A 27,692-nucleotide genomic window follows, 5' to 3' on the forward strand; every position below is an offset into this window, starting at 1 on the left:
ATCATTAACACCTTACTTATTATTATGAATATCTAATTTTTAGACCACTATTAATAGTATATAAATAAAATCAAGTTTTAAAAAAAATACTCATAATAACCATGTCTTCATTTGACACACATAGTCTTAGTTATATCATAATATATTAAATATATATACAGATTTTAATTAAGTAAATTTAATTTAAGTGTGATCACAATTTGTAAATTGTAAAATTAATATTAAAGTTTCTTTACAGCTTATAAATTATGACTTATAGTTTAATACTCTTACACTAGATTGTCGGGTACACCTTTAAAACCTATTGTGGTCTTCTTTACCCTAGGTGGTGGTATAGGCTGTTCATTTTTGCTTGTTTTCTTTTCTTCATTGACACTTTTTCGCATGCAAGAATTAGATGATTCAGCCATTCTTCTCCACCATGATTTTATGGTGTCTCCAGCATGATAGAAGTACCAGTACACAAACATGAATACCATCAAAATGAAGCCCAATGACAATAATATAATAGATATGATAAATATGGCCAAGCTGAATCCTGTAGATTGTGGCTTATGATGTTCTGTCGTATCTGGTATTTCGTTGGTGTCTTCAGACTCAGTGGCACTGGTAGTAGACGTCGTTATTGTTATCGGAGTTGGGTATGGTGACGTATCGACTGTGCCATCTCTGTCTGACACCGATATGTCAGCACATGCCCGGAACTCCTCTTGAGGCCCGCAGCCCACCGCACCAGTGCCATTACTGCACTCACCCCAATTGTTGCCCGCAATGTACTTCCATTGCAACACGCATTGACTGCACGTCAATCCTTCGGGAAGCAGGTACCTCATTTCGTACACCTTGTTCTCGGTGCCTGGGTAGAATCGAGTGTCGTGGAACGCTTCAATGGCGTCTTTAGTCTTAACCCTCCGCAAAACGTACTTGTCCAGACACGACTGGGTAGCAACTTGCTTGGGTGCATTGTTCGGACAAAGCCTGAACTCGAAGTACCCTCGATGGTTGGCTGTCAGCTCGATGCGCACAATTACTGGCTGTCCAATTTTGTAACGGCGCACAATCACTCCCTGGCCATACTTTCCGCCAGCTTCGTGTAGTCTCGGCTGCAGAAAAACAAAAGAGCGTTATCAATCGTCTCATTTATTGGAATTTCGGACATTTTCCTCCCACATGCTTGGACTTGCTGAGCAAGGATCCCTCATTAACTTAGAATTATTTTAAATTCAAGTATATATTCTTAATATTTAAATCTATATTATTAACTAAAAATCATTATAAATATATAGTACCTTAATAGTATTAATAAATTTATAACACTCTTTTTAGAATTAATATTCTACTATATTTCATCACAATGATTTTTAGTTTTTATTTATTTCATATTTATATAGGTCCATTAAAGTAAATAAAAAAAATATTCTTGGCCAGAAAATGTTAAAAATGTTATGCATAAAAATAATACCTATATCATATATTTTAGATATCTACCTATTAAGTATATTAACCTATTTACCTATTCAAATTAATTAAGGGGCCCCAATTTTTTATTTTAACAGTAGACGAAAATGGTCTAGATTTTTTTGTTTTTTTGTTTTGGGAGGAAAATGGCTATGTCCAATAACGTATATTAAGTAGTGTTAGGTTCTAACCTGTGGAGCGTCCCACGGGTCGCCGCATATACCGCATTTGCCTCCGTTCGTCTGGTACTGTCTCGTGAAGCCGCCGCAATACAACTCGTTGTCGTTGTAATTTGGTGGTGTATTGAAGCCATACCTATCGAGAAAATTGTCAGGGTTCAATTGATATCACTGAGATTTAAAACAAAAAAAACTCACCTCCACATGGATGCCCTGGAGGGTGGTTCAATTAGTCGTCCGTGTCCATTGGTTTCTTTGTATCCCAGCGCCCACAGGATGAATCCGATGACCAGTTTTGGTCCAAAAATCATTATGATCTGTAAAAAGAAAGTAAAACGTTAATGTTGTTGATTGGTGGAACTGGTGGAAGAGATCATCTATTGTGTTATTTGATATATAAAGAGATACAATTTCATTTATGTATTCTACATTTATACAGTACACAGAGGGTTATATATAATACATGTGTCCATAAATATCTATAATTATCATTTATCACGTTAACTCCTTTCGAATTCACCGGATCCGCGGCTCCTGAACAGAATATATTGACACGCTTCACCCATAACAAGAAAAGTGAAAATCGTAAAACTATATAATATACCCAGTTAATTATTATAACTTATTATGTGTATAATATAACTGTCTTATTTTCAAAAAACCAGTTGATTAAACAAGATTTAATACGAGCCAAACTTGAAGTCCATAATAATGTATTAATATTAGGTATAGGTATGTTAATTATTTTTAATATTTTAAACAACTTAATCTTATAATACCTTTTAACTTTCAGATTTAAAGTTATTATACATTGGCATTGCTTAACACTAAACTAGATTTAGAAAAATTAAATTCAGGCTGCTTCTGCGACTTGTGTGTTATTATATTAAATTAATGTTAGGGTACTGGAGTTACGTTTACTTCATACTCACAACGAGGTACCAAATAAAGAAGTCCGTGGGATATCTTTAGAAATTATTTTTTTTCTGGATGATCACCTATGACGTGAATTGCACTTTTGAATTAATCATTATTGAATTATGAAATATTCTTAGATAGTTATACCTACTATTTTCTATAGATTATTCGTGAGTTCGTGACCTACTGTGACAAAAATAACATTTATGTATAGGTACAAGTATCTAAATTTAATTGAAAGAGATTCATAATTTACCAATAAGTAAATGTTATAATAGTATTTAGTAGGTAATGATGTAGAATATTTAATTAACAAGCCTATTGTGATGGCTTATTATAAAAACAATACAAACCACATATACGCATAGATATGGTATTATAACTTGAAAATGGTTGGTAAATATTTTGTTTCGTAATTTTGAAATATTTTTGTTGATCAAAAAAAATTAAATAAAAATATTACTTAATCAATAGAGTTCTATGTAACCATCGTACCAAAAATTAAAAAATCCATGAATTTTAATATTTTATATTATAACATTTAAAAAAACAGAAATGTGTCAAATATATAATAGGTATGTAATATGTGTATATTTAGTTTAATACCTATAGATGTATAGAATACTAAAATGTATTTATCATTAATAAATAATTCGACAATATTATAGAAACTATTAGCAAACATTAAGACTAAGCATTATGTAAATGTAGGTATTATTAGTGTATAACTTATTAAATGCGAGATATTTTACCGAGCATATACGACTGTACGAGGTACGTCTGACGTTTACTTATTGTTCAGTAAGGAACAGTTACATAATATACTTATATAGCCATTGCCGTATAGATATTAGGTATATAATAGTTTCAATAGTTTAAGTTAATGCATATAGGGCATAGGTGTATTACTTAATTGAACGTATATTTGGTGTGGAAGTAATATAAAATATATTTTATCGATTATTGTAAAATTATAGTCTAAATTAAAAATATGAAATAAGTATTCAGTAGTAAGGATTAGGAACCTAAACCTATAGGCAGCCAGACGGGTCCCTACATTTAAATAAAAAATATTTGGGCAGGCAATCTAGGTAAGATGAAAAATATTTCAATATATGAGTGATATGACTATATAAGATATCGATATAAATATCGTATTCACATAAAAACTAAAATCGTAGTCGGAATAAATATATTTTCGGGAATAATGAATTATATATTATTTATTAACGATGATCAAAGTTCTTAAATACGTTTGATGAATATGGCAGAGCGTATACAATTCGAACAGTCCACGGGCTATATAGTATATATATATATATATTATTGTGTTCATCCTGTGTGAAGTTTTGTTTTAAATAGTGTAAACAGTAAATGAAAACCTTCTTCTATTAATTTAAATAGCTTATTATACAGTAAAATAGAATAAACAAAAATATAAAATATGCTATAGTAATATAAAATCACCTTCCTCAGAAAAATAAAATAAATAAAATATCGCTGCAGAACTATCGTTTGAATGACGACTTCGCTTCGCAATGTTTTTTTCTTTATTAATTTACATAACAATGTCTATGTGCATTCTTTAAAACAGCTTCCGTTTTAATTAGTTACGCATTATAGAACGACTGACGATACATCCTCGATTTTATTGAAACTAAATTTCAGTACATTCGGTACCTACTACAGTATTACCATTGATTATAAATACTATTTATTTATAATCAATTTATCTACCTATATGCCAGTGGCGTAGCCAGGATTTTTTTTCGAGGGGGGCTGATCAATTTTTTACACAGCGGTGGTTTAGTTTTTGATCGAATACCATAGACCGTTAAAATAATTTTTTAATTTTATTAACATTTCGGAGGGGGCTGCAGCCCCCTCAGCCTCCCCCCTGGCTACGCCACTGCTATATGCATTGTTTAAAGTTTATTTTATATTATTATTTTATGTTTCAAAATGTGGATATCTATGTAACTATATCATATACAAGCGCAAATATGGAGGATACTATAGTCTATAGCTGTATAATATGATTTGGCCCGAGAAATAATGAACAAATATAAAATACGGCATTATATCGGTATATCTCGGTTTTATTGTAACTCTGTTCAGCTCTTGGTACACTCGTATTTTCGAACGTGGTTCAAAAACCTTTCCAACTTTTCCTGATATCTCTTAGAACAATCTCTGAAATTTTCGTTGAAATTGGTTGGGTAATTTTGAGTCTATATAGTCAACGAACATATTATTGAAGAATAATTATATAAATAAACTCTCATATTTATTTTAAATCCTTTCCCATTATTGTAAATCTATTATAGGTACTGTTGCTAAAGTAGTAGATTTTACTATGGCACAGTATAAAAACTAAGTAAGTCTAATGGCTATCTAATGGCAATTTTGAATCGATGCACAATATATTTTACTGCTTGCAATATATGTGCCATGTGTGATGTGCGTGTATAATTTATCAAAATATGGGCAAAGATTTAGTTCTATCTTCTATAGCTTATAGTTTTGTTAAATATTATCATTTATTACTATGTTATATTAGCAATTTAATATTTACGACTTTGTTTCAAATCATGATGTTTGCAGTGATGTTGACATATTGGTCACGACTCACGAATTATGTCCGGTAACTATAATATTATATATATTTATATAAGGTACAACTACAAGGCGAAAATAATGTGTTTTTAAATTTATAGTGTCAAATAATGCCGTCGTCATTTCAACCAATACCCATTGGGTAGGTACCTACCTACTTGTTATTGTTCGCGAAATAATTTTACATGCACGCATTCACAAATCACAAGTATTTTACACCCACAGGCGACAAGCCGTCACAGTCAAAAACATCCTACTTTACCTTATTCGCACACGGTCCTCATCTATGCTGGATCGTTTATTTCGCGTCGTATATATCGTACACACATAATATCATATTATATTATGCACACCACTGTACTAACACGGTACTTTCAATTGTATATGTATTTTTATGTAAGCTGTAGTACAGTACACACACGACAGCAGTGCTGCTGCACGGATTTGACATTTTGACGTTACCTACTGCTGCTATCATTAACTGTAGGTATTTTTCATTTTCACAGTGCTGATGACACTTACATAGTTATACATTTGTCAACTCACGATTTTCTGTGTAGGTACTCTATACATAGTTACGATGCTAAAACGTCTAGTGCTCTGCCCACATGCATTCGTGAATAATAAATATTGTATAGATATTGTGCAATGACTGCCGAAAAAAAAAGTCCAGGCCTAAAACTGTATTCATTTGAAAACTTGTCACAATACCTATATTACCTTTCGCTATGTGTATGTTTATTTCTGTACACATGTGTTAGATACGTACATCGGTCATAGACATCTCATTAAAAATGTTCATGAACTCTAAACAGTCAACACCCACCACATTATAGGTACGTGTAATACCTTATGTATGAAACAATAATATTATATGATCTATCATATAGGTACAGCTATACTAAACTATTAAAGTTTTAACAGTATAAATAAACAATTTGCATGATTCACGACTATTGTTTTACCAACAAAAATACGCATATGGGGATATATAAATTATATGTTTATCTATGATCATGATTTATGAAATTATCTTTACTGATTTTAATTTTAACAATTCGCAAGTTACTTTTTTTCATTTCTAATGGTTTTTAGTATTTTTTTATTTTTAAATTAAGAGGACGTAAACTCGCATGCGTTGTTTCCGTCTTTCAAACGTATAACATAGCAAATTTTTCGTGTGGGTGAATCTTCGAAAAAACGATAGAATTCATTAATTGAAAACACCTAATCCGACCTAATCATCAGTTTTCTCTAATAAAGTAATATTAAACATACTATAACAGAGTTAAGTGGTTTCTTGAGAACGTACAATTTGCTATGTTAAGCGTTAGTAAGACGAAGACGCATATGGGTGTACCTTAGAAGCTTAACCAAATTTCAAAATGTACCTACATAATAATTATATGAAATGATAGTAGATGATATAGTTTGATTATATACAATGATAGCCTTTTTCTAGTTGTTCCTGATAAATATACTTACATACTGTGGTTCAAAATTTCAATTTACCTAAAATAAACTAAAAATAATCTCAAGCAATAAAAAAATGTCTGAGAGTAAAATAATTGTTTAAGTGATGGACAATGTTTACTTAACAAATATACATTTCTAGTTGATTTCACAGTTTATACCATAGTATTAGTCCTGCTGAAAATTATTTGGGAAGCTTTAGAGTTTAGATACATCAACGACCGTAGCGACTATAGCGAGTTGCTGATGGCCTATATTAGGAATTGTAAGCTATAGGTACCTACTGCGTGTCCGTTCCCATCAATAACATTACATTATGTCATTTTCAATTGAAATTATAAATTAGTTAAATTTGCAATTGTTGTAACATTTTTTGGTTTTGACTAATGAGTTTTTATAAAATTATAAGATTGAAAGTACACAAAAGTTATGAATTAATTTCTAAGAATTGTTTCTTCAAAACAATTAAAACCAAGTTAATATGTTGTTTTTTTTTTTTTGAACAATGACGATTAATGATTACTGATTCAAAAAGTACATTATATATAGATACAATCAATGGGAATTATCTATATCATTAAGTTTAGATGAGTCTGATATAATATAAACAAGTCTTTAGAAACTTTTTCTAAGCTACTTTAAATTAGGTACTTACTATAATAAGTTTATAACTATCTGTTTGACGAATTCGTCAAAAGTCATAGGTACGTCGTTGTAATGTGGATTTGTTTCGACATCCCGATTCCCATGTGAAACTATCGTGTACTAGAGTTCTTTCCTTCACATTATTATGGGTAAATGGGTTATTTTGGGGTTTCACTTTATCACGTGCAATAAGTATTGAGTGACCAAGAAATGTGTACTATTATAGAGTTTAGAGTTAGACGGTTATTGATTGAACCATTTGTACCTATTTAAACTGTTTGTGTAACCCTGCACTCTGCAAGCTGCAGCCTATACAAAATAACAATTGACAAAACATCATAATTTACAATTGATCGAATACAAATTATTCCCAAATAAATCATTTTAACACAATGTGATATTAGATTGTCAAACTGACTGCTGAGTCATTTGAATTTTAAAGTTTTATTTATTAGTACTTATCTATTCATTCTTGTTATGTTTTAATTGCTTTACTTTTACAGTAGCTGGTAATTGACATTATACAGAAATTAAAATGTTATAGTATATTTTATTAAACATTTGAAGGCGAGACACTGGGACAAGACCATAAGTTCAACATCTTCTCGGATATCTCTGTTAACTATTCTCTAAGTGTCATAGTTAGGGCATTATCTACCGTAAAATAACAAAATATTAAAATCAAATTTAGTTCACATGTGCATGTTTTGTATGTTGTTGCACCATTGCAACAATGTATTTTTGTTATACTGCAGCTACGCCTTACGGTATGAATGCATAATAATAATAATATTATGATAAACTAATAAATAATAATACGGTACAGGTAGGTACTATTAATAGGTAGGTATATTATCTATAATATGATGTGCGTATGAACATGAATAGTAATACAATTGGCACAGTTCAGTGAACAAACAACGACCAGAATTATTATAATATCTGTTGGTTTATAATTCGATTAAATGGTAGATAGTAGATACTATAGATATACTACATAATGATGATAATTTAAAATGTATAACAATAGTAAGCGTTGCAGCCGAACAGACGGCGCGCGTACCTAATCATACACTGTGCCGTTGCACAGTTGCCTAGTTTTCTAGGACCCTCATTATCAGTAGGTAGGTAGGTTAATATTTAATCTATTCTGTGGTACCTACCCATAACAGTTTCCGTTTTGCAATCCTCCGGAACCACACTAGAGCCTTACACACTATATAAATATTTAACACATGGTTGTTGTAGGTATATCGCATATCGTATATGTATAATATTATTATTTACAACATATATTGTTATATTTTATGTACACATCATAATTCGATCCTGTATATTTTAACACTTTCCCCGCTGCAGTGTGGTCGAACGAAAATTTCGAAAAGATTTGATGGTATAACAAACTACGTTAATCACTTCATTTTTACGATCGGTGAAACGAATGATTATAATTCATAACAATGAGTACAATATACAGAGTACACAATAGATGCGGTTATTATTATTATTTATTCTATAAAAGGTACCGAAAAAATATCTGCTTTGTTTCGTCAATAAGCAACAATTATTTTCAAGTAAACAAACGGTTAGTATCAATGAATTGATAAACTGGGGTATGACAAAAATCAATGGCGTTATAAAAACGTAATATATCAATAGAGCCGCCCGATGCAGCGAAACATGTTAAATTCATGGACCACAATATCACAGAACAATAACAATGATAATAAATAATATAGATTTATACTTAAGTAGGTAAATAAAACGAGACGGTACACAACGAGCCCAGGGACGTTGATCTGCTCGTCCTCGTTTATACTGATCGATCGGTAGAATATTCCCGAGAACAAAATACATATTATTCGGGTTCCGACCGAGCCGATGCTCAATAATATTGCTCGGCGTGATACGCACAGCACACCTGTTGCCGTCGTTATATATAAAAAAAAAATGTTTAGGTATATTGTCATTATTGGCTCTTGTGGAAATAGGCTCGTTCACAAGACATTACGTAACGACGTGTAAATAATATAATAATGTGATAATGAGATAATGAGATGATTAAACCAAGCAACCAGCTACCTGCGTGGTGCACCCTGTATACCGCAGCGTTTCGCTAATCGAATCGGTAAGTTTACATATTATTATTATTTACTTATCGAAATCGTTGTAGGTATGTCACGCACGACTACCGCAGACACCCCGCGATGTCTCGGACATAATATTATTATCTCGCACGTTTCGCGGTGGCTTAAATATATAATATATATACGTATACGTAAATAATACATTTACCTATGCGTATATATATATGTATAACATTGTAGTACCTACCTATTTTTCTGAAGTATATAATGATATATTGATGTATAATATTATATTATCACAGTATGCATATGTCATTATATGACGGCATGACGCACGTATTGTGTGTATATTTATATAGTTATTATAAAGACATTATATTATAGAGTATAGGCATATACGTATAATAGGTATATGTATATGACGGACGATATTCGACTAGTGTACACAATGCAGTACGACGACGGAATGTTACCGCCAAAAAAAAAAATGAAAAAGTTACAGGTTAATTAGGTACAGGACAGGTACAAGACGGGTAGGTTGCCATGCGACGACGTCGACGAGGTGAAAAACTAATAGTCGGCGATACGACTCACTTTCTATAATAATAATAATAATAATGATAACATGATATACCTGTACGGCTGTACATAAATTATAAATTTATAATATTATGTATAGATAAGTATATAACGCTTAGCATGTATATTATATTTTATTATTATATGGCGTGGAAAATTGTAGGCCGTTTCGGTGTACAATAGACGAGCGCGTAGAACGTCATAAGGCCGCGGTGTCGTCTTCCCATCGCGGACGCTGCGAACTTCTATTGTTTCACTGGCCTAACGGATAATATAATATAATATTGTATATTTTCATACCGGCCGTGTCTGGAAGCGATTCTAAAGCGATTCAAATAATAATCATAATAATATACTTGATGAACGCGGTCGCGAAATAATATTATAATAGTACTATAAGCGTGCGCTTTCACCGGACGACTGCCGCCGCGGCTCTGTGGTTTCCGCAAACGGTCTCGCGTGCGTTCTGCAGGTAAAATGTAAATTACTAAAATATTTCGTACGGCGGTACCCACATTATTATAGGTATATTTAGGCGTGTAACATAATATTACTTCATTTGGTCCTATATAGGTACCCGCGCCTGTATTATGTGTCCGCTGTTCACAGGTTCAAATTTGCGTGCACGCGTTTTCGCGTACATTATCATATACCTACTATTACTATATGATTAGCAACACTTTCGTGAACGCGTGCGTGCTCGAGTTTATATATATATATATATATATATATATATATATAGGTACGAATGTATACGATACCCCATTACGCCGACGCAACATCCCTCGTATTATATTGCCAAGTGGACGTTTGAAAACTTTCTATACGCGGGCGACAGCAACAATAATAATACTGAGAATATAATATTATGTGATTTAAGATGATTCTGGCCCATACCACCTAGTACTGCAGTAGTTCAGTACCTACTGGCTACTGTACTATATAGTACCACATATTAACCTAAATTGTATGCTTTATATATTAAATTAGTATTTTTTCGATGTATAGGTATAACCGGACACATGTAGGTATAGCTGGGCGACCACCCCGGAACCTTTTTTTTAAAAAAAAAACATAATTTTTTCTATTTCTGGATCATTTTATTTGCAAGTGAATTTTTTAGAGCGATTTACCATATTATGCCTAAATTACAATCTCTTATCCTATCGCCGAATATAAACAATAACTGTAGGTACCTCGTACTTAATATTTATAAATTATGATATACGATTGATTAACAAAAATTAGCAGTACCTAATGGCTAATATAGTAATATATAATATAGATATTTTATATATAAATGAAAAACTGTGAAAGAAAAAGACTTTATAAACAATTATTGTACTAGAAATATCCAGTGTTTTTTTTTCAAATTTCCGCGGTCTTTTAATAGTTACCGCCAAATTATAATATCTACTGAATAATATAGTACCTCAGATTAAATGAAAAATTAGTTTCATTTAATCTGTGATAGTACTAGATAGTTGGTTTGGCTTCGATGAATATCGTTTACCGAAGTTATGAATTTGACGTATATGATGTTGTAAATAGATTTTCCAGATAACCTCCCAAGTGGAATTTTATACTCAAATATGAACATTTTGATTTATAATTTATAAAATTAACGATAAAATATTTAATTTTTACTTATGAACCCCTCCTCTCACCATTTTGCTGTAGTATAAGTGAATAGGTAAGTTATCTATTTCCAAGTTAGACCTCTAAGATCCCGATTCAAACTAATAAATAATAATGTTCGAACTGTTTAAATAAATTCAAATGTGATGTTATTTTTTTTTTATGTTCCTACATTCTTATTTTTCTTAGCTTTGTTTTATTCATTAAAAACAGCCAACAGACCGTGGTACTATAGTAATAATGTTTATGTAGTTTACCAGATTTAGTAGGTGCTAAATCTCAAATATTCTACTGTCTGTCGCCAGATTAACGATCTTCATGAAGATTACTGAAATAGGTAGAGTTGATGACCTCGCAATAATGTTCTATGTTTGTTAATGATAAAAACAGATACATAATAATGAACAGGTTAACTACGAACTTATAAAAGATTAATTGTATAGATAAAGTTATTGAAATTTGAACATTTACCTAAATGGCAGAAGAAATGGGATGTCATCCGATATTGTTATAGGTAAATATAGTAAAATATGAAATACATTAACATGTCAAATAACATTATAGTATAGATAGGTACCTAATAATAAAACGTAGAGCTTGATAATAATTCAAGTATTGAAGTATGGATAAATTAATATTTAATTAATAATTATAAAGTTTGGAAAAACCTAATACCTACAATTTTAAATGTTTTAAAAAACAAATTAGGTAAGTACTTATCGCTGATTTTGTCAATACAATTTTTTCAAATTGATAAATTAATTTGAATGATTTTGTATTTGTGTAAAGTACCTATAAATTCATAAGTTCAAAATATTTTTAATTTTCATTTCTGTAACATATAATATTCTATAAAAATATCATGTCTTCAAAGTTATTTGTGGATTTTGTTTCAACCAAGTGATTTTAGGACACACATGAAACAAGTCTCGATAAATGTATACAATTTGAAAACCTGTTCACCTTGAAAAATGTTGTAGTACCAATTGAAATATTCAATTATTAACTTAATTGTGTGCCTTGTAGTACACTGGTATCTAATGAGTAAGTTTAGGTAATTCACGTGTATAATATAGAACGTTATGTTAGATAATACAAAAAAGTTAATGTGCTACAAATAATAGGTACTTATTGGAGGAACGAAACAACAAGTAATTTTTTGTTGATAAAAAGTATTCTTATAGAAATAAATGTTACTTAACATATTTAATAAAACAGATCGAGTTTTGGAAATTAACAAACAACGTTTTAATATAGTAATCTAAAAAAATACTTTAAAATAAAACATGTTAAAATAAGTAGCTTAGTGATTGATTAGTTAGTAGTTACTATATTAAGTTAAATTTTCGAGAACTGGATAGATAGATGGATATTGTATATTTGTATTAGGTATGGAAATTGCATAATTTATAAATCGTCATGTCCCTGAATGTGCTAAATGTTGTTTTGTATAAGTAATAATACCATCAGTGTTGAAAGGGGTTTCAAATTATTATTCATTGCAATATTGAATGCACATGACGTATTCTATAAGCGCTTTGTTAAAGTAACTAAACTGAAAACCAGTAAACCAGTTTAAATAGACCAAAACTGGAAACACAATATTTTTTTAAAGAGCTTTTCTTTTTCTAAACATTTCTTAAACCACTTTTACATTTAACCACACACTGAAAGTATTATATTATGTTTATTTGCTCTTCAATGTATTTGATTCAGATTTCAGTTAAATTTAATCAATTTTGAATGTTGTTTATTAAGTTACCTACTACTTTCATTTAATATCCTAACTAAAAACCGTTAAACATGATGCATCTAAATAAAATATGTTCTTATTATTTGTAATTGGTTTTAAAACGTTCAATAATTAATAAAGATGAAATATATATTTAAACTATAAGTGTAAAAAAACTTAAACTAAACACAATACCTAAAATAAAAATATCAATATTCTAATGAGAAAATAACATTTTCTTTTTAAAAACATATTTCAGTCCAATCTTGTGATTTTAAAATGAATACGCTCAATTGCAATTAAAATGTATCCCACGGTGAGAAATGCTAATTATTTACTTATTAAAATACAATTGTTTTAGAAAACTGTAAAAGTGGACATCGCGCGAAAGTGATACTAAAGGTATACAGTATACCTATATAATATGCACTATACAGCTAATTTTTTTGTTGAGTTCAAACAATATGTTAACTGATTGATTTATTTTGGAAATGAATAATTACTTTAATTTCTTCAAAACACTTTATGTAGGTACTATTTTTTGGTTAAATTTTTATTTTCTAGCATTATCGTTATAATATTGTTTAAAATACCTACCGATCTTACTACGTAGCCCATAGGAATCTATAAATTATGGTAATTACATTTTTATAATGAAATATTATTCAAATCGGTTAAAATGGTAAATACATTTTACTGTTTTGTTTAGGTGGCTTATAGTTGAATGGACTACACAACCAATAATTCGACTTCCTCCGAGAACATTTTTCACGTGGGTGATTTTAGTGTTGTTGACCTAACCTACTCAAATTCTATTTTAATACAAGCTTGTACAAATGTACACGATAAAACAGTTTTAATTTGCTCTTGCGGTTCTTATTGTACGTACCTACTTGGATACAACTTAAATGAATCTATAGTTCCATCTTAAAGTTATACTTAGGTACTATTTTAACTTGTCCTTACCGAGTTACCTACTACGTATAAGAATAATTGGAAGCGAAAACCTTTTAATTTGGGATATTATATAATATATTTGTTAACTAATAACTATGTAACTAAAATCAACATTTTATATCAATGAAAACTCCCTTAAGACTATACTATGGACTATAAACGTTGTGTAGTTAATACATATAATAAAATATTGTGTACCTACAAACAATTTGTAAAACAAAATTGCAGTTGTGTATAATATAGTTATATTTTCAAAAATTGGTAAGTATACAGCTAAGTCTTAATACTCCATTAGTAATTATAATTAGTGTTATATTATTAGACCTTGAATCAGTATAATTTCATTGCTAGGTATTAAAGTAAATTCATTTTCGTTATTCACTATGTATTGTTGATTTCATACTATTGACTAGTGGGTACAATTGAAAATAGGAATTTCATAATTTCGGGGTAAATTGTTGAAGTAATTACGATGTTATAATAATACCTATACTTTTGTCTAATACCTATAACGATAATCTTCTTGGCTTTTTCTAGTTAAATGTCATAAAAGTCGTTAAATAAAGCCTATTTTTTATATAGGTATAAGTTAAGCAAATAGGTTTCAAAGTAATAACAAACAAACAGTTTAAAAGTAAATAAATAATATTATTGAAGCACTTATTAATTATAATACAATCACATTCCGATCGGCACAAATAAGTTTACAGACAACAATAAACAACTCTTAACGGCTACAAAGTAAAAACACAAACAACATAATATAGGTACAGACCTCAAGGCTCAAGGGCTCAAGGCTCAAGAGGATTAAGTATGCCTACATATTTTCAGTGTTTGCAGTTTGGAAATAATGAGTACCTTGTACTGTTGTACCTGCTTATAAAAACTTAAGTTCACATCCAAGTTGAAATCGACGGGGCCTTATTGAGAGGCCTATTGAGTATAGATGACTTAGTCAACCCAATGGTTAAAATTTTATGACCAAGCTTCCGTAAAAATATATACCTAGGTATACCTGCTGCTTCACTTTTAACTACGTAGTATTCACAGCAGTTGTTGAAACCTTAAAACATTTTGTATAAACATAACTGTTATGTTTATTTGAAAATATAATGTTATCTCTCAAAAATGTTATTGCATAATTTATTTTTATATTTTTAAATTCACAGTCATCAAATTTTATATTCGATAGTGCCCATACCCATATTACAACTTCTAACAACTAGTGTTATAAAAGGCCATACAACAAATATTACGAGTTTACATACTGCATCCCTATTACCAATATTAACTACCTAACCATCATCATAATATATACCAATCATGTGTTTATTTTAATCTCTAAAATTGCAGAGCGTAACTACTGGTTAGGTTAGTTACTAAACAGCTGAAGTGTTCATTTGTTAATAAAAAGTTTACCCAGTCTGGGTGTAGCAGTTTATGGGCAGGTACTAAATACCAACTACCAGATATATTGTACTCATTGACGCATCTCGCGTATTATCCATATTTATACTTTATATGTGTGTGTCTATCTAGGTATAATATATTAATATCTGATAATTAAGTATAAAGGATTCAAGAAGCATATTTGAGATATTTATAATAATTGTATTGCATATTTACGCAGAAATTATTTTTATGAAATTGATTAAAAATTTGTTCATAGTCACAAACAGAAAAACAATATTGCTATTGCTATAATTCAAACTCTGTATCCTCATAAAACATATATTTTTTAAGTGACGTTGAAACGATTCAATAACTTAAAAAACGGTAATCTATTATTGACGTTTTAAATTTAAAATAAATTCATTATTTCAGACAGTAGTATTTTATCAATAGTCAACACGCAAATGGCAAGTGTTATATGTGTTATATAACATAATAATATTGTTTTACAAAGTGTCTTTTTCATATGATATTATGTAGCTGGTATTGTTTTATATAGCTCCAAACTTTGTACAATTAAATATTATGATCGTATTGTTGGTAATCGACGTAATTGCACTGTTGCAATATGTATAGCGTGATATTGTATGGTCCACTCCAGTCTCATTATTGGAGCAAATAGATGTTAGGTATATTTTATTGTAGTCCTCTATGAAAAATACTTATTAAGGACCTTGATAAAATTAGATTGGCGAAAGGAACACGACACAGTTGCACGAAAGAACTATATTATAACATTAAAAACAAATGGGAGTTCATGCAATAGAATAAAAAAAATATATATTTCACGTTCTCGAAATCTAAATAAATCATATTACTATACCAATATTAATATTATATATAGTTTCAACACAAAAATAAATAGTTTTATAATTTTATACAAATAATAATGTATACCTCCGAATTTTTACAATGTTTTATGGAAGTAGGATATATCATATACAATGTATGTATTATATCAGTACAATTATCTTTAATTTATTGAATGTTTGTTTGTGTTTAGTGATGTCGAACTTAAACGAATCTACTATGGCGAATATCTAATTTGAATAAAACCCACTATTACGGCATTATATAGGTACCAGTTAAAATAATAATACTATAAAGAACAGTTGGACATTTTCATTACAATTTACACTATACCTATACTATGATTTTATTGTATTGCCAAATGTAGATATATAAGTTTATATATTATGTACACTAAACGTCTATCCGTATACTGCCATACAGAAGCTAAAGTTAAATTTCTAAATTATAATAACTACTACTATTTTGATTTACTTTATCGACAGACGACAATTAACACACTATACTAAGGCAGTTGGGTAGTAGCGTTGTTTGATTACATTTTATGAGGTTTGGTCTTTGTGTCACTAATACATTATGTCTTAAAATATTTATTCATAGGTATCTATACTTAATTTATAGTTATGCACATAGATGTATGATGGTAGTCAGTGAAATTGTATTATTATGTTTAAACACATTTCTATATGTGGATTCTTTTACAAAATGTAAATAAATATTTATATTTTATACTTGATTGTCAATGATATGCATACCTTATATTAATTTATTGAATAGTAAGCTATAAAAGTTAAGTTATTATTTATACTTAATAATATATTTTTCATCAATTAATGTTATACGTTATAGATCATAATAATAAAATGTATACTTGCAAATAAATATAATCTACATTAGAAACCAACCAATGAATTTCATTATTAGTCCGTAGATACTTATACATACAACATAATTCAATGTATTAGTTGTTCCCTACCTATTAGACAATTTAGTGAAAATATGTAGGTACTGCCAATAATCATTATCCAAAAAATGTATCATATCAAAATTTCACTTCACTTTCGTTCCTTAGGGCAACTTATTATGAAAGACTTAAAATGATTGGAATAGGCGATTATTTATTTTCAAAGAATTAATTGAATGTTGTGATATTACTCAAATAAAAAACTTAACTTTATTCACAAAAGCAACGTCTATAAGCTCTTGGTTCTTATTTGATATCCAAACAAAAAAACATTGATAAATATTAAAATATCTAATTTACGGTTAACATAAAAAGAAAAATTATCTTTATTATGTTGTCAGAGGTTAATGCACCGGAAACGTTACTTCACTACCCCCCTGGTTCTCGCTGTATGACATTAGGGTCTTCAATCTAGAAACATATATCTATTCATTTGCTGTCAATTCGGTACACCTGTTTGATTGTGGTAGACTCCAGTGTTGTACATCGCATGTATAGGTTGGATGCTCCTGAGGGAATAGAATTAAGTATAATATTGTGGTTTTGATTTCTATTTCGGACAAAAACGCTGCTGAACCATTACGAGTTAAAATTAAAAATTGTTGTTTCAAACTATACATTTCTACCCAGGTATTTATTATTTTCTTTTAAACATTAAAATTGCATACGAAATCCTTGGATTTGCTTCAAAGAAAACCGCTTAAATTAATCTTAAATTTCTCTATAACTCTAATATGATACTAACTGATTACCTACTATATACTTGAAATCATTTTATAAAAAGTTTGGATATTTATGATAATATATATAGGAAAAAAATAAGTTATAGGCTATAGCTGAATGCTTATTAGGTACGACTTATGTAGACATGATAATAAATACTATTAATAATTATACTAATCAAATGAAAAAATGTCCACCTTTTAATATTTACAGTTTAAAAAAGTACAATAAAATAATATTAATTGTTAAAATTTAGACCTTTGTTGTTCTTTATTTTTGTTTCAAAGTGTCTTATTATTTTTAATTTAATTACGTTTTTAATTCAATAAATAAAATATTCTTACTTATTTGTAAGAATCAGTTTAAATCCAAGTAACTTTTAGAAATAAATAAATAATTATTTATTGAAGTGTATTATGTTTATGTATAATTGCATAAACATATTAATAGCATTGATGTATTTTCAAAAAATTGAGCAATTTTCCAATTTATAATGTATACGTATAAAAAAATATATTCTTTAGTGAGTATCGTATTACAGTTTACAAAATAATAACTCAACAAATAATACATAGTATTTGTTTATAATATTGTATAGTATTATAGTGTATATGTATTCTATTCAAAAATTACAATTTAACACTTAAATATTATATTATTGTTGGAGAGTCATTGGCCAATATATATATATCTATAATAAGTGTACAATTTTTATGTATTCTTTAACATTCCCTTAACTTATTATTATTGTTTCTTTTACGGTAGATAATAATCATTTAAAAAAAGGTTTAAAATTTTTAAAAAATACTTTCAAAATATAATTTCTTTGTGGTTTATAGAATTGTTTGTAAGAAATGTATTTATTGTAGTACGATTGAAGTTCAGAAGTCAAGTGAATAAAGTTCATTAATTAACTTCTTTGCAGAAGGTCATAAACCGCGAGAGTGAATATATAAATATATTATATATGAAATAACGATGTATGTATATAAAAAGCAACATTTTTGGCAGTTTTCAAAGTATGCAATCCATTAAAGGTCAAGTTCAAAACTAAAAGAAGGCGGACCATGCGTGCGTAGGAGTGCTATGAAACATTATGGCTTTAGCGAATTGTGATTTATAGGTGTGGACCTGGTAAGATGCGTGTATAACGTGATGCCTTTATTTGTACAATACATTTTTAATAACCATAATACAATATTATTATAATACATAACTCATAATAGGTAATCATTACATATTTTGTTTAGAATAATAAACACGACTATTACAGTAATACTTAAAGGTGTATTCTTTTAAATATTTTATACTGATTAGTGACTTATTTATAGAAGGTACATATCAATACTATTATAAATTACAATATAGTTCATTTTTAAGTAGAAATTAACTGATTATTATATTTTACCTAATATACGGTATTATTTTAAATGGTTAAATATTTATCTTTTATATATGTGGTTTTTACAATTTGTATTGAGTATTGGTAATGTTTAAAAAAAAAGGGTTGGTTTGTTAACAATAGTGTTTAAAGTTTAAACGAAACAAATAAAATATAAATACCTATTGTAAATATTTGTAATGTATCTTAAAATACACTCATGCTGAAAGAAAATGTTAATTAAATTATAAAATATAATATATTTTATATAGTATGTATTAATTTCACAAGTTAATTAAAATTATTGCAGATGAAACAAACAAAAAATAAATAAAAACGTTAAATCTTGATTAAAAGAATGAATAATCAAAAAAAGTAATCTGAAATAAAATAATAGCTACTATGTCATTCGATGAGTTTAATTATTCCGGTGACATGAATTGCGTATTTAAATAAATTATTCCTAATATTTTAAATATCTAAATATTGAAAACATTTTTATCAAAAAATACAAACTATAAAATAATTATCTGCAATTATAATAGGTAGGTACCTAGAACATGGCCACATAATAAATTTAAATATTTTATATACCTACAAACATATTATAAAATATAATAAAATAATAAATGTCTTTGTTCATCCGTCGTATTATATTTTACTCTTTGCTATTTGTATACATTTCGTCTCAAACTCGAGCAATCATCATTCTTCATTCAACATTGTTTTAAAAAAAAAAAAAAATGTAAACTCCCTCAATTAGAGTACCTATATTACCTAGATGATGATTAAATTATTATATTTTTTTTTGTATTCATGGTTAAGCATCAACAACTAAGGTTAAATTTAGCTTACAACGACATACCCACCAGAATGTCAAAAACCATAGAATAATTGTAATCGAGTAATATACATATTTTTGTTGTTTAAAATTAAATAAGTATACAAGTAATGCATTTTTAAAACTATTTAAAATGTCTCGGAGCTCTCTATGGTCTGCAGAGTTGCAGCTGTAAAATAAGTCATATATTCAAAAACGATATAAATTATTGTTCAATATTCAATTTTTTCTCTTGCATGGTCAGCATGGTTGTAAAAATCACATACATTATTTTGATGTTTAACTTCAATTATAAAATCAGATCATTATAATATATTTATATTATTAGGTATACAATTATTGTTATCCTGCAACGTCGATAGATAGCCGTCTACAACACCCATCAGATCCTCCAAATGAATAAAGATAAAAGTTCGTTTTATAAATCCGTGTCAACCTATTGACATCGATCGGAGTGATTTAAAATGTACTTAAAATTCTTTTTTAAAACCACAATCACGATCATTCGCGTTTACCCCGCGGAAGAAAGTGTACTGTGTTCATTCAACGAACGTCGCTCGACGCACGCACAACTGTATAATATAATTATATTATATTATCATTGCGGGCGCAGGAGTGTTTTTATTTCTGTCGAAGTCAAAAGATTTGCACTCTTTCTCGGCCCACCAATAAACCATGACGACGAACACGATATTTTGGAATATTAACGACGGCTGTATAACATCGGCTGCACAATATAATACATAACAGTCGTAGGCACCTACCTACTTATTCGTCCGATATAATATATAATATGCATTTCCCATCGCGCGTGCCACTGACAAACTTTGGAACGCACATCGAATACCCAAATGTACAAAATATATAGGTAATACGTATAATACTATGTACGTGTATACATTGCAGGTAATATTACATCTATTGGCGTATATTTGATATAGGTATAACTATTTGCAATGGGGACAATGCACTGCATGCGTAGATGATTTTGTAATGGTTAATACGTTTATAATAGTCGTACGTGACGATTTTTTTTTTTATAGGCTCGAACATTCGGAATTCTAAAACTATAGTTAACAGGCGAAAAACTTCGGTTAACATTTCTATGACAGTAATTCGTTCTTTACTATTATATTATTGTATATTATATGTCGTTTTTATATACCTATATAATTATATATAATATATATAATAAATTGTACCTATGTGCCGTCGGACTCTGCGTGCACTTTGATAATGTCAATGGACCGAGAATTCCTTCAGTAATAACGATTTTTTTCCAGTTCCACAATTTTGAACACAAGTTCTATGTAATATTATATTATTTAATATTTTTACACGATACACATAAAACATAGCCATGTGGCACGTAGGTACACATAAATATTATAAATTATAATATTATACGGCCATCATCTGAAGTACGATATCGATATAGGTATATTAGGTACCTAGGTATCATATACTATGCGGATTCTTCATGTAAAAATAATACTTTTTTTTTATCAGCTATTCGTTTTATAGTCTGGGCTGAGTTCAAATAATAGTCAAAATTAAAATGCTAAATAACTTCAACGTTTTTAGATTTTGAGCGTTTATATTAATTGTTTCCCATTCAAATATTTATTCAATTTACTGGTAGTTATACTTGCATTTTCCGATATATAATAAGTATACATTATGTAGGCACATAATTACTACTCATTACTCTGTATACTCTTTTAGTCTTTTTCTATATTTACTCTTATACTCCTCATCAATTCAAAATAGTAAACTACTCTATCGCATTGTATTGATAGCTATGTTTTTAGTATTTACCAAGCACCTAAGCAGTTAATAAATATTTTGTTCAAGATAAAAACGTATAAAATAATACTCTTAAATCACTTTTAAATTCATGTATATCAATGATCACCCTTTATAAAAAAATATATATTTAACTCGTATTACCTTATTGTAAAAATAGTTAATAGTTCATTATATTATGTTTAGTTAGTTAAATTTTATTTATTAATAAAATAAGAACAAAACCATATTTTTCGTAAGCCTTACATTATCAAGATTTTAACTGCAGCTAACGCAGATTTAAATTTTAGTCTCAACCCCATCGCTTATTTCATCACTTGCAGTGCACAGGTTAATTGTCCGCCAATTAATACATCGCACATATAGACAATATGAAGACGGCAATTTCACACATTTGAGTAATGTTCTACAGTAATGTGTACAAATTAGACAATAGGAAATAATCGGATTGACACGTGTAGGGAACGTGACCTTCGTGGTTCGTTGCATTTCTAAAAAAAACAAAGGGGTCTGATATGGTATTTTTTATCATTGATATATCTAATACAAAAATAATAAACGTCTGTTGATCTTTATCCAATGAGCCTACTTGCCTACTTATAGATAGGTATCGTGTATTCATGTATAATAAATGAAACTATTATATGCCATTTGATGTTTTCCTTGGTGTACAGCCATGACAATAATAATGCGTTTATGATGATGTTTTATTTTCATCTTATTCCACAATTGAAACTAACACGCGAAAAATCGAGGTTAGCGGCGTGAGGTTAACGCGGGGAGAGTTTTACTAACCAGTCTCGATCTCGACCTAGTATAACGCGGGAGGCGGTGAAACGTATGTAAACATCGTAAACATAAGGAACCATCACCGCGGATGGGCTTCACGGTATAACGTCGGACAACTATTATAATTAAAAATTATTATTTATTAATTAGTGGGTACAGGAAGATAGCGTAGTCGATAGATTAAAAAAATATTATTTTTATTTTACTTTACCTACTCATATAGATAACCGTGTATAGAAGAAACTGCGTATAGTGTATTCCCATATTTAATTTATTAGTTTCTCGGACATTCATCACAAAAATGTTCATAAGCCTCCAATATACCAGAAAATATGAATTAAAATCAAATACATAGGTACTTACATAAAATGTACATACCGTAAAAATGAGATAGGTACCTATGTGTTGATTGCTATTTACAAATTTCTTTAATGAACTCCATATTTTATTTTTCTTAGTGATTGTCAATTTTGATAGTACCGTATTTCAGTAGTTATAATACAAAATGTAATATACGAATCTAACCAGATAGTTATACTACTCTTTTTTAAATTTGACGACTTCAACAAATAGTATATTATGTTATTTTGATAGTACTGATATTAGATGGCTGTGATACAGATGTTGTATGTAGTTTAGACGTAAGTGTAAGTCTAGCTTCATAGATGCATTCAGCGGCAGATATAGGAATGAGGGGGGTGGCAAGCAGTGGCTGTTGTCCCAGGGTGTCGGGGCGCCTCAAATCTCAGTGACAGACTCTTGAATATTTAAATATTTAATTTAAATTAAGATTATTATACAACTGTTACTACCTAGCTCTTATATTTATAACAATAATTACAATTTGGTACAGAACTTGACACAGGGTATAGTGAGTACAGTAATTATTATTTATTATAGTCGTTACTCATTACATATTTCAACAGGTTACTGTAAACTAGTCAGCTGACACTACCACAGTCGGTGTTTTCGAAGTATTTGTAATAATGTTAATGTATTTATGTATAAAAAAAATTTAGTGGTGCTGGAAATCGGGAACGAGAAGAAGAATTAAATAACTTTTCCAAAAAACAGACGGAGGCATGTAATAGTTAATAATCGTATAGTTGTGTCTATGTACATAATTATACAATTTGTTGATATAAAAACATTAAAAATGTTTTTTATTGTTTGGGGGGAGGTAGTTTAAGAGGAGCCAAAATTAAATTTGCTCTTGGTGACAAATAACTTAAACCCGGCACAGGCTTCATAAATAAATCCAGCTATATTGTTAAATGATTTATTTTTATTTGTTGTAACAATTAAATATTATTGTTATAGTTTATCTTTATACATTTAAACAACTATACGAAAATAAGTTTGTTTTTTTTTTTAGTTCATGCTCTCACTGCTGATGTATTTTCTAATTACATTAAATAGTGACATCGATTTAGTTGTATTGTAAACAATATTTCTACTAAGAGAGTTTAATGCAATTTAAGATTTACTTTCGTATATAAAAAAAAATATCTTTCCCATAGTTGATTTAATCATCAGCTATTAATTGGCAACCGTATCGACGGAAAAAAATATTCACCGAGACAATTATTTTGCTTTATTTAACATAGTTCAAATAACACATATATATTACTATGGTAGGTAACTAAATAATAATAAAAAAATATTTTAGACTTGGTATTTAACTTGTTGTATAACTATATATTAAGTTTAATCAATTTCAGTTTAGTTAAATTATGATCCTATTGTCTAACTGTATGTATTATTAATTGCTTAAACAAAAAATAAATTATTAGTTCATTGAAAGATATTGGTAGGTGATTTTATTAAGCAATAAGCACTGTAAGGAATTATAATGGGTAAGTACTAAGTAGTATAATTATGACAGTAAGAAATATTATATTTAATGTCAGATTGTATTGGATGTATTCATGTATTCTACAGTTCACGAGAAAATTATTAAATTATAATAAGATATTAAAATCATGATAAATTAATTAGTAATGGATGGGAAATGTATGGAAACATTTTAAACGGCTTCTGACTCTTTAATATTTTGGAATTTAAAAATTCTGATATTTTTTTAATAGGTCACTTTTAAAATTGTATAGAAAAGATAATTATTAAGTTATTTTTCTGTAACAATAAAAATAGTCCAAAAGACATGATATTTTTAACGATTTGTTTAAAATAATTTTATGAATGCAATAACTTATGATTAGTGTCGATAAATGATAATGCAGCGATTATTTTTAAATTTATATTAGGTACTATAGTTTTCCAACACTGACTTGCGCTAAAATCCAGGCGATTTCTCAACACAAATTCCCAGTATTCTGGCCAGTGTGGCAGTGTCTCTGCGTTGTTTCTAATAGTATTTTTTTTTTATCGTCTGCTTAATAATCACATAAATTAGTTCGTTATACCTAATTATACCTAACTGGGCAATAAAGGAAGAACGATTTGGGCGTATTTTAAGCTAAAAAAATTAACCATACCATAAATTCTATACCTTTACTAAGTGATTTCTATATGGAAGTTACAATTCATAAAATAGCAAAAAGTTAAGCAAAATACTTATAATTTTAAATTGATCTTTTTTAAAAATTTTCCATGTCAAAAAGGACGTCACGCATTTGTTGTCTCCATTTTACGAGACAATTTTACAACACCAATTTATATTCGCAGATCACGTTTGGTTTGATTACTTAATTCTTTGAATACTTGAGTGAATTGACTACCTATCTTCGGATTTTTTTGATTTTTCAAGTTCAAACAGAGTTAAAAATATGTTAAAGCTTTTTAAGAAAACGTTCATAACATCACTTGGACATTAAAATATAATAAAAACCTCAGAGAAAACACAGATAATATGTTATTAGTTTATTACCTTTAAATTTGACAATATTAAGTAAATTCACTAAAAAAAAAACGCACAAAACTAAATGTGAACTGCCGAATGTAATAAATATAGGTGCCCCAATAATATTTAATTATTTTTTCAACTTGTTATCAATTATCAGCCGACAAACCGTGGGTTATATCTACTTTTTTGTGTGTAGTACTATTCTTTATAGTATCATACCATTTAGTGAATAAAGATATAAAAATTGAAATAACGCACACTCGTCATCAATACAGTCAATACAATCGTTATTCGTTTTGGTTTACAATAATGAACAATATATTATGTATTATGTACCTCAAAAATTGATAGTTGGAACTAAGAAAAAAAATTCCAACTAGTTTACACATCCCTACCAGCCGAGGTTGCGCCACTGATATTAGTGATAGGTACCAAGATTTCGTTGCTTTTTTAATTTTTGACTATTGAGCTCTTTGACAATTTAAAATTTAACTTATTAACTATACACGATATATTTATTTTATATGTTTAAAGGAATCAATATATTAAAAATAGTTTTCTATAATTAGTTCAACATTTTTAAAAATCAGTACGAGTAAAATATAAATAGGTGCAAATCAGTACCTAATTATCGTTCTGATTTATAGTAGCCTTTAAATTGTCAATATAACCATTAATCAGTCATTACTCATTACTAATCAGCTAGTAGGTAGTAGGTACTCTATAGATATCCATTTATTTTTAAAAACATTTACCTTTTTAAAGAATCTTCCAATTTAAGCACCGGGAAACGAAGTCATGATTGCTAAAATCTTTACAGTGAATTAAATACTTTAAGCACAATTATTCACGAAACTATCAATGCACGTATATTGTTATTTATTAAAAAATATAATGAAGTTCACTTTGTTTGAATAAAAACAGAATAATATTATTATCATAAATCGATATATCCAAGGTACACCAACCGCACGTCTACCTATCGGTGGTTTCGGTCGCGATACTGCAGTGGTACGTTTGCGTTAACCGTCTAACGGTAACATCTATAACGACTAACGATTCTTTCACTTTACTCCCACTTTAAACATCCATTTGGACTTTGGTATTGCATGTGGTTTTATGGTTTCTGTTTACAGTTTTTCTATAAAATAAAAATTATCAACTCGCCTCACAACAAGATTTTAGGATATAAGCACTGACCTGATTTAAATCAGTGAAATATAAACATTAATTCCAAGTTAATTGATTTTTTTTATAAAATAAAGTTTTGAATTTATAGAGCTATTTCAATTTGTTTGTATAATATCATGTAATAACTAATTTGTATTTTTAAATGTTTTTGATTGTACATACAAATATAATTAGCTCTAATAAGTAGATAGGTAGCTATAATATATATAACACAAATTTTAACTTTAGTTACGATTAGGCAGTACTTACAAATGTGTAGGTAATTTCAATAATTATAGACTATAGTTAGGTTAGGGAGATTTTCTTCGATGTTATATAATGCAGCATAAAAGGAAAATTATTCGTTAAACGAATTTCGTTTAACTGAATCTTCACAAATAAATATCATATTCAATTATATTGAATGAATAGTTTTTAAATGAGTACCTATAAAGTCGTTTTGTTTTTGTATATTTAATTTACAATATACAAATTAAATTTTCAATACTAATTGTTTGAAGTAAAAACTAAAGTCAATTAAAGAAATATTTTCAAGCAAAAAAATGTATATATGGTACCTGCTTAAAATAATTTTAGTTAATTTTTTTACT

At 28.7% G+C, this 27,692-nt stretch overlaps 1 protein-coding gene across 1 annotated transcript; it reads right to left on the reverse strand.

Annotated features, from left to right (window-relative positions):
* Position 1: 1 nt before the first annotated feature.
* LOC111028572 lies at positions 2–26,927 on the reverse strand. Its single transcript, XM_022307265.1, has 4 exons — positions 26,667–26,927; positions 1,836–1,954; positions 1,650–1,773; positions 2–1,103 (listed from the first exon to the last, which is right to left on the reverse strand). Exons 2-4 carry the CDS (start codon positions 1,946–1,948, stop codon positions 270–272), a joined length of 1,071 nt encoding a protein of 356 aa, XP_022162957.1. The 5' UTR covers positions 1,949–1,954; positions 26,667–26,927; the 3' UTR covers positions 2–269.
* Positions 26,928–27,692: the final 765 nt, after the last annotated feature.

The sequence above is a fragment of the Myzus persicae genome, unplaced genomic scaffold (genome assembly GCF_001856785.1).
Source record: "Myzus persicae strain clone G006 unplaced genomic scaffold, MPER_G0061.0, whole genome shotgun sequence".
NCBI lineage: Eukaryota > Metazoa > Arthropoda > Insecta > Hemiptera > Aphididae > Myzus > Myzus persicae.

Coding starts and splice junctions, on each gene's coding strand:
- LOC111028572 (XM_022307265.1), bottom strand. CDS start 1,948: ATGATTTTTGGACCAAAACTGGTCATCGGATTCATCCTGTGGGCGCTG. Junction 1,774..1,835: donor TCCAGGGCATCCATGTGGAG/GTGAGTTTTTTT, acceptor TTTTCTCGATAG/GTATGGCTTCAATACACCAC. Junction 1,104..1,649: donor ACCCGTGGGACGCTCCACAG/GTTAGAACCTAA, acceptor GTTTTTCTGCAG/CCGAGACTACACGAAGCTGG.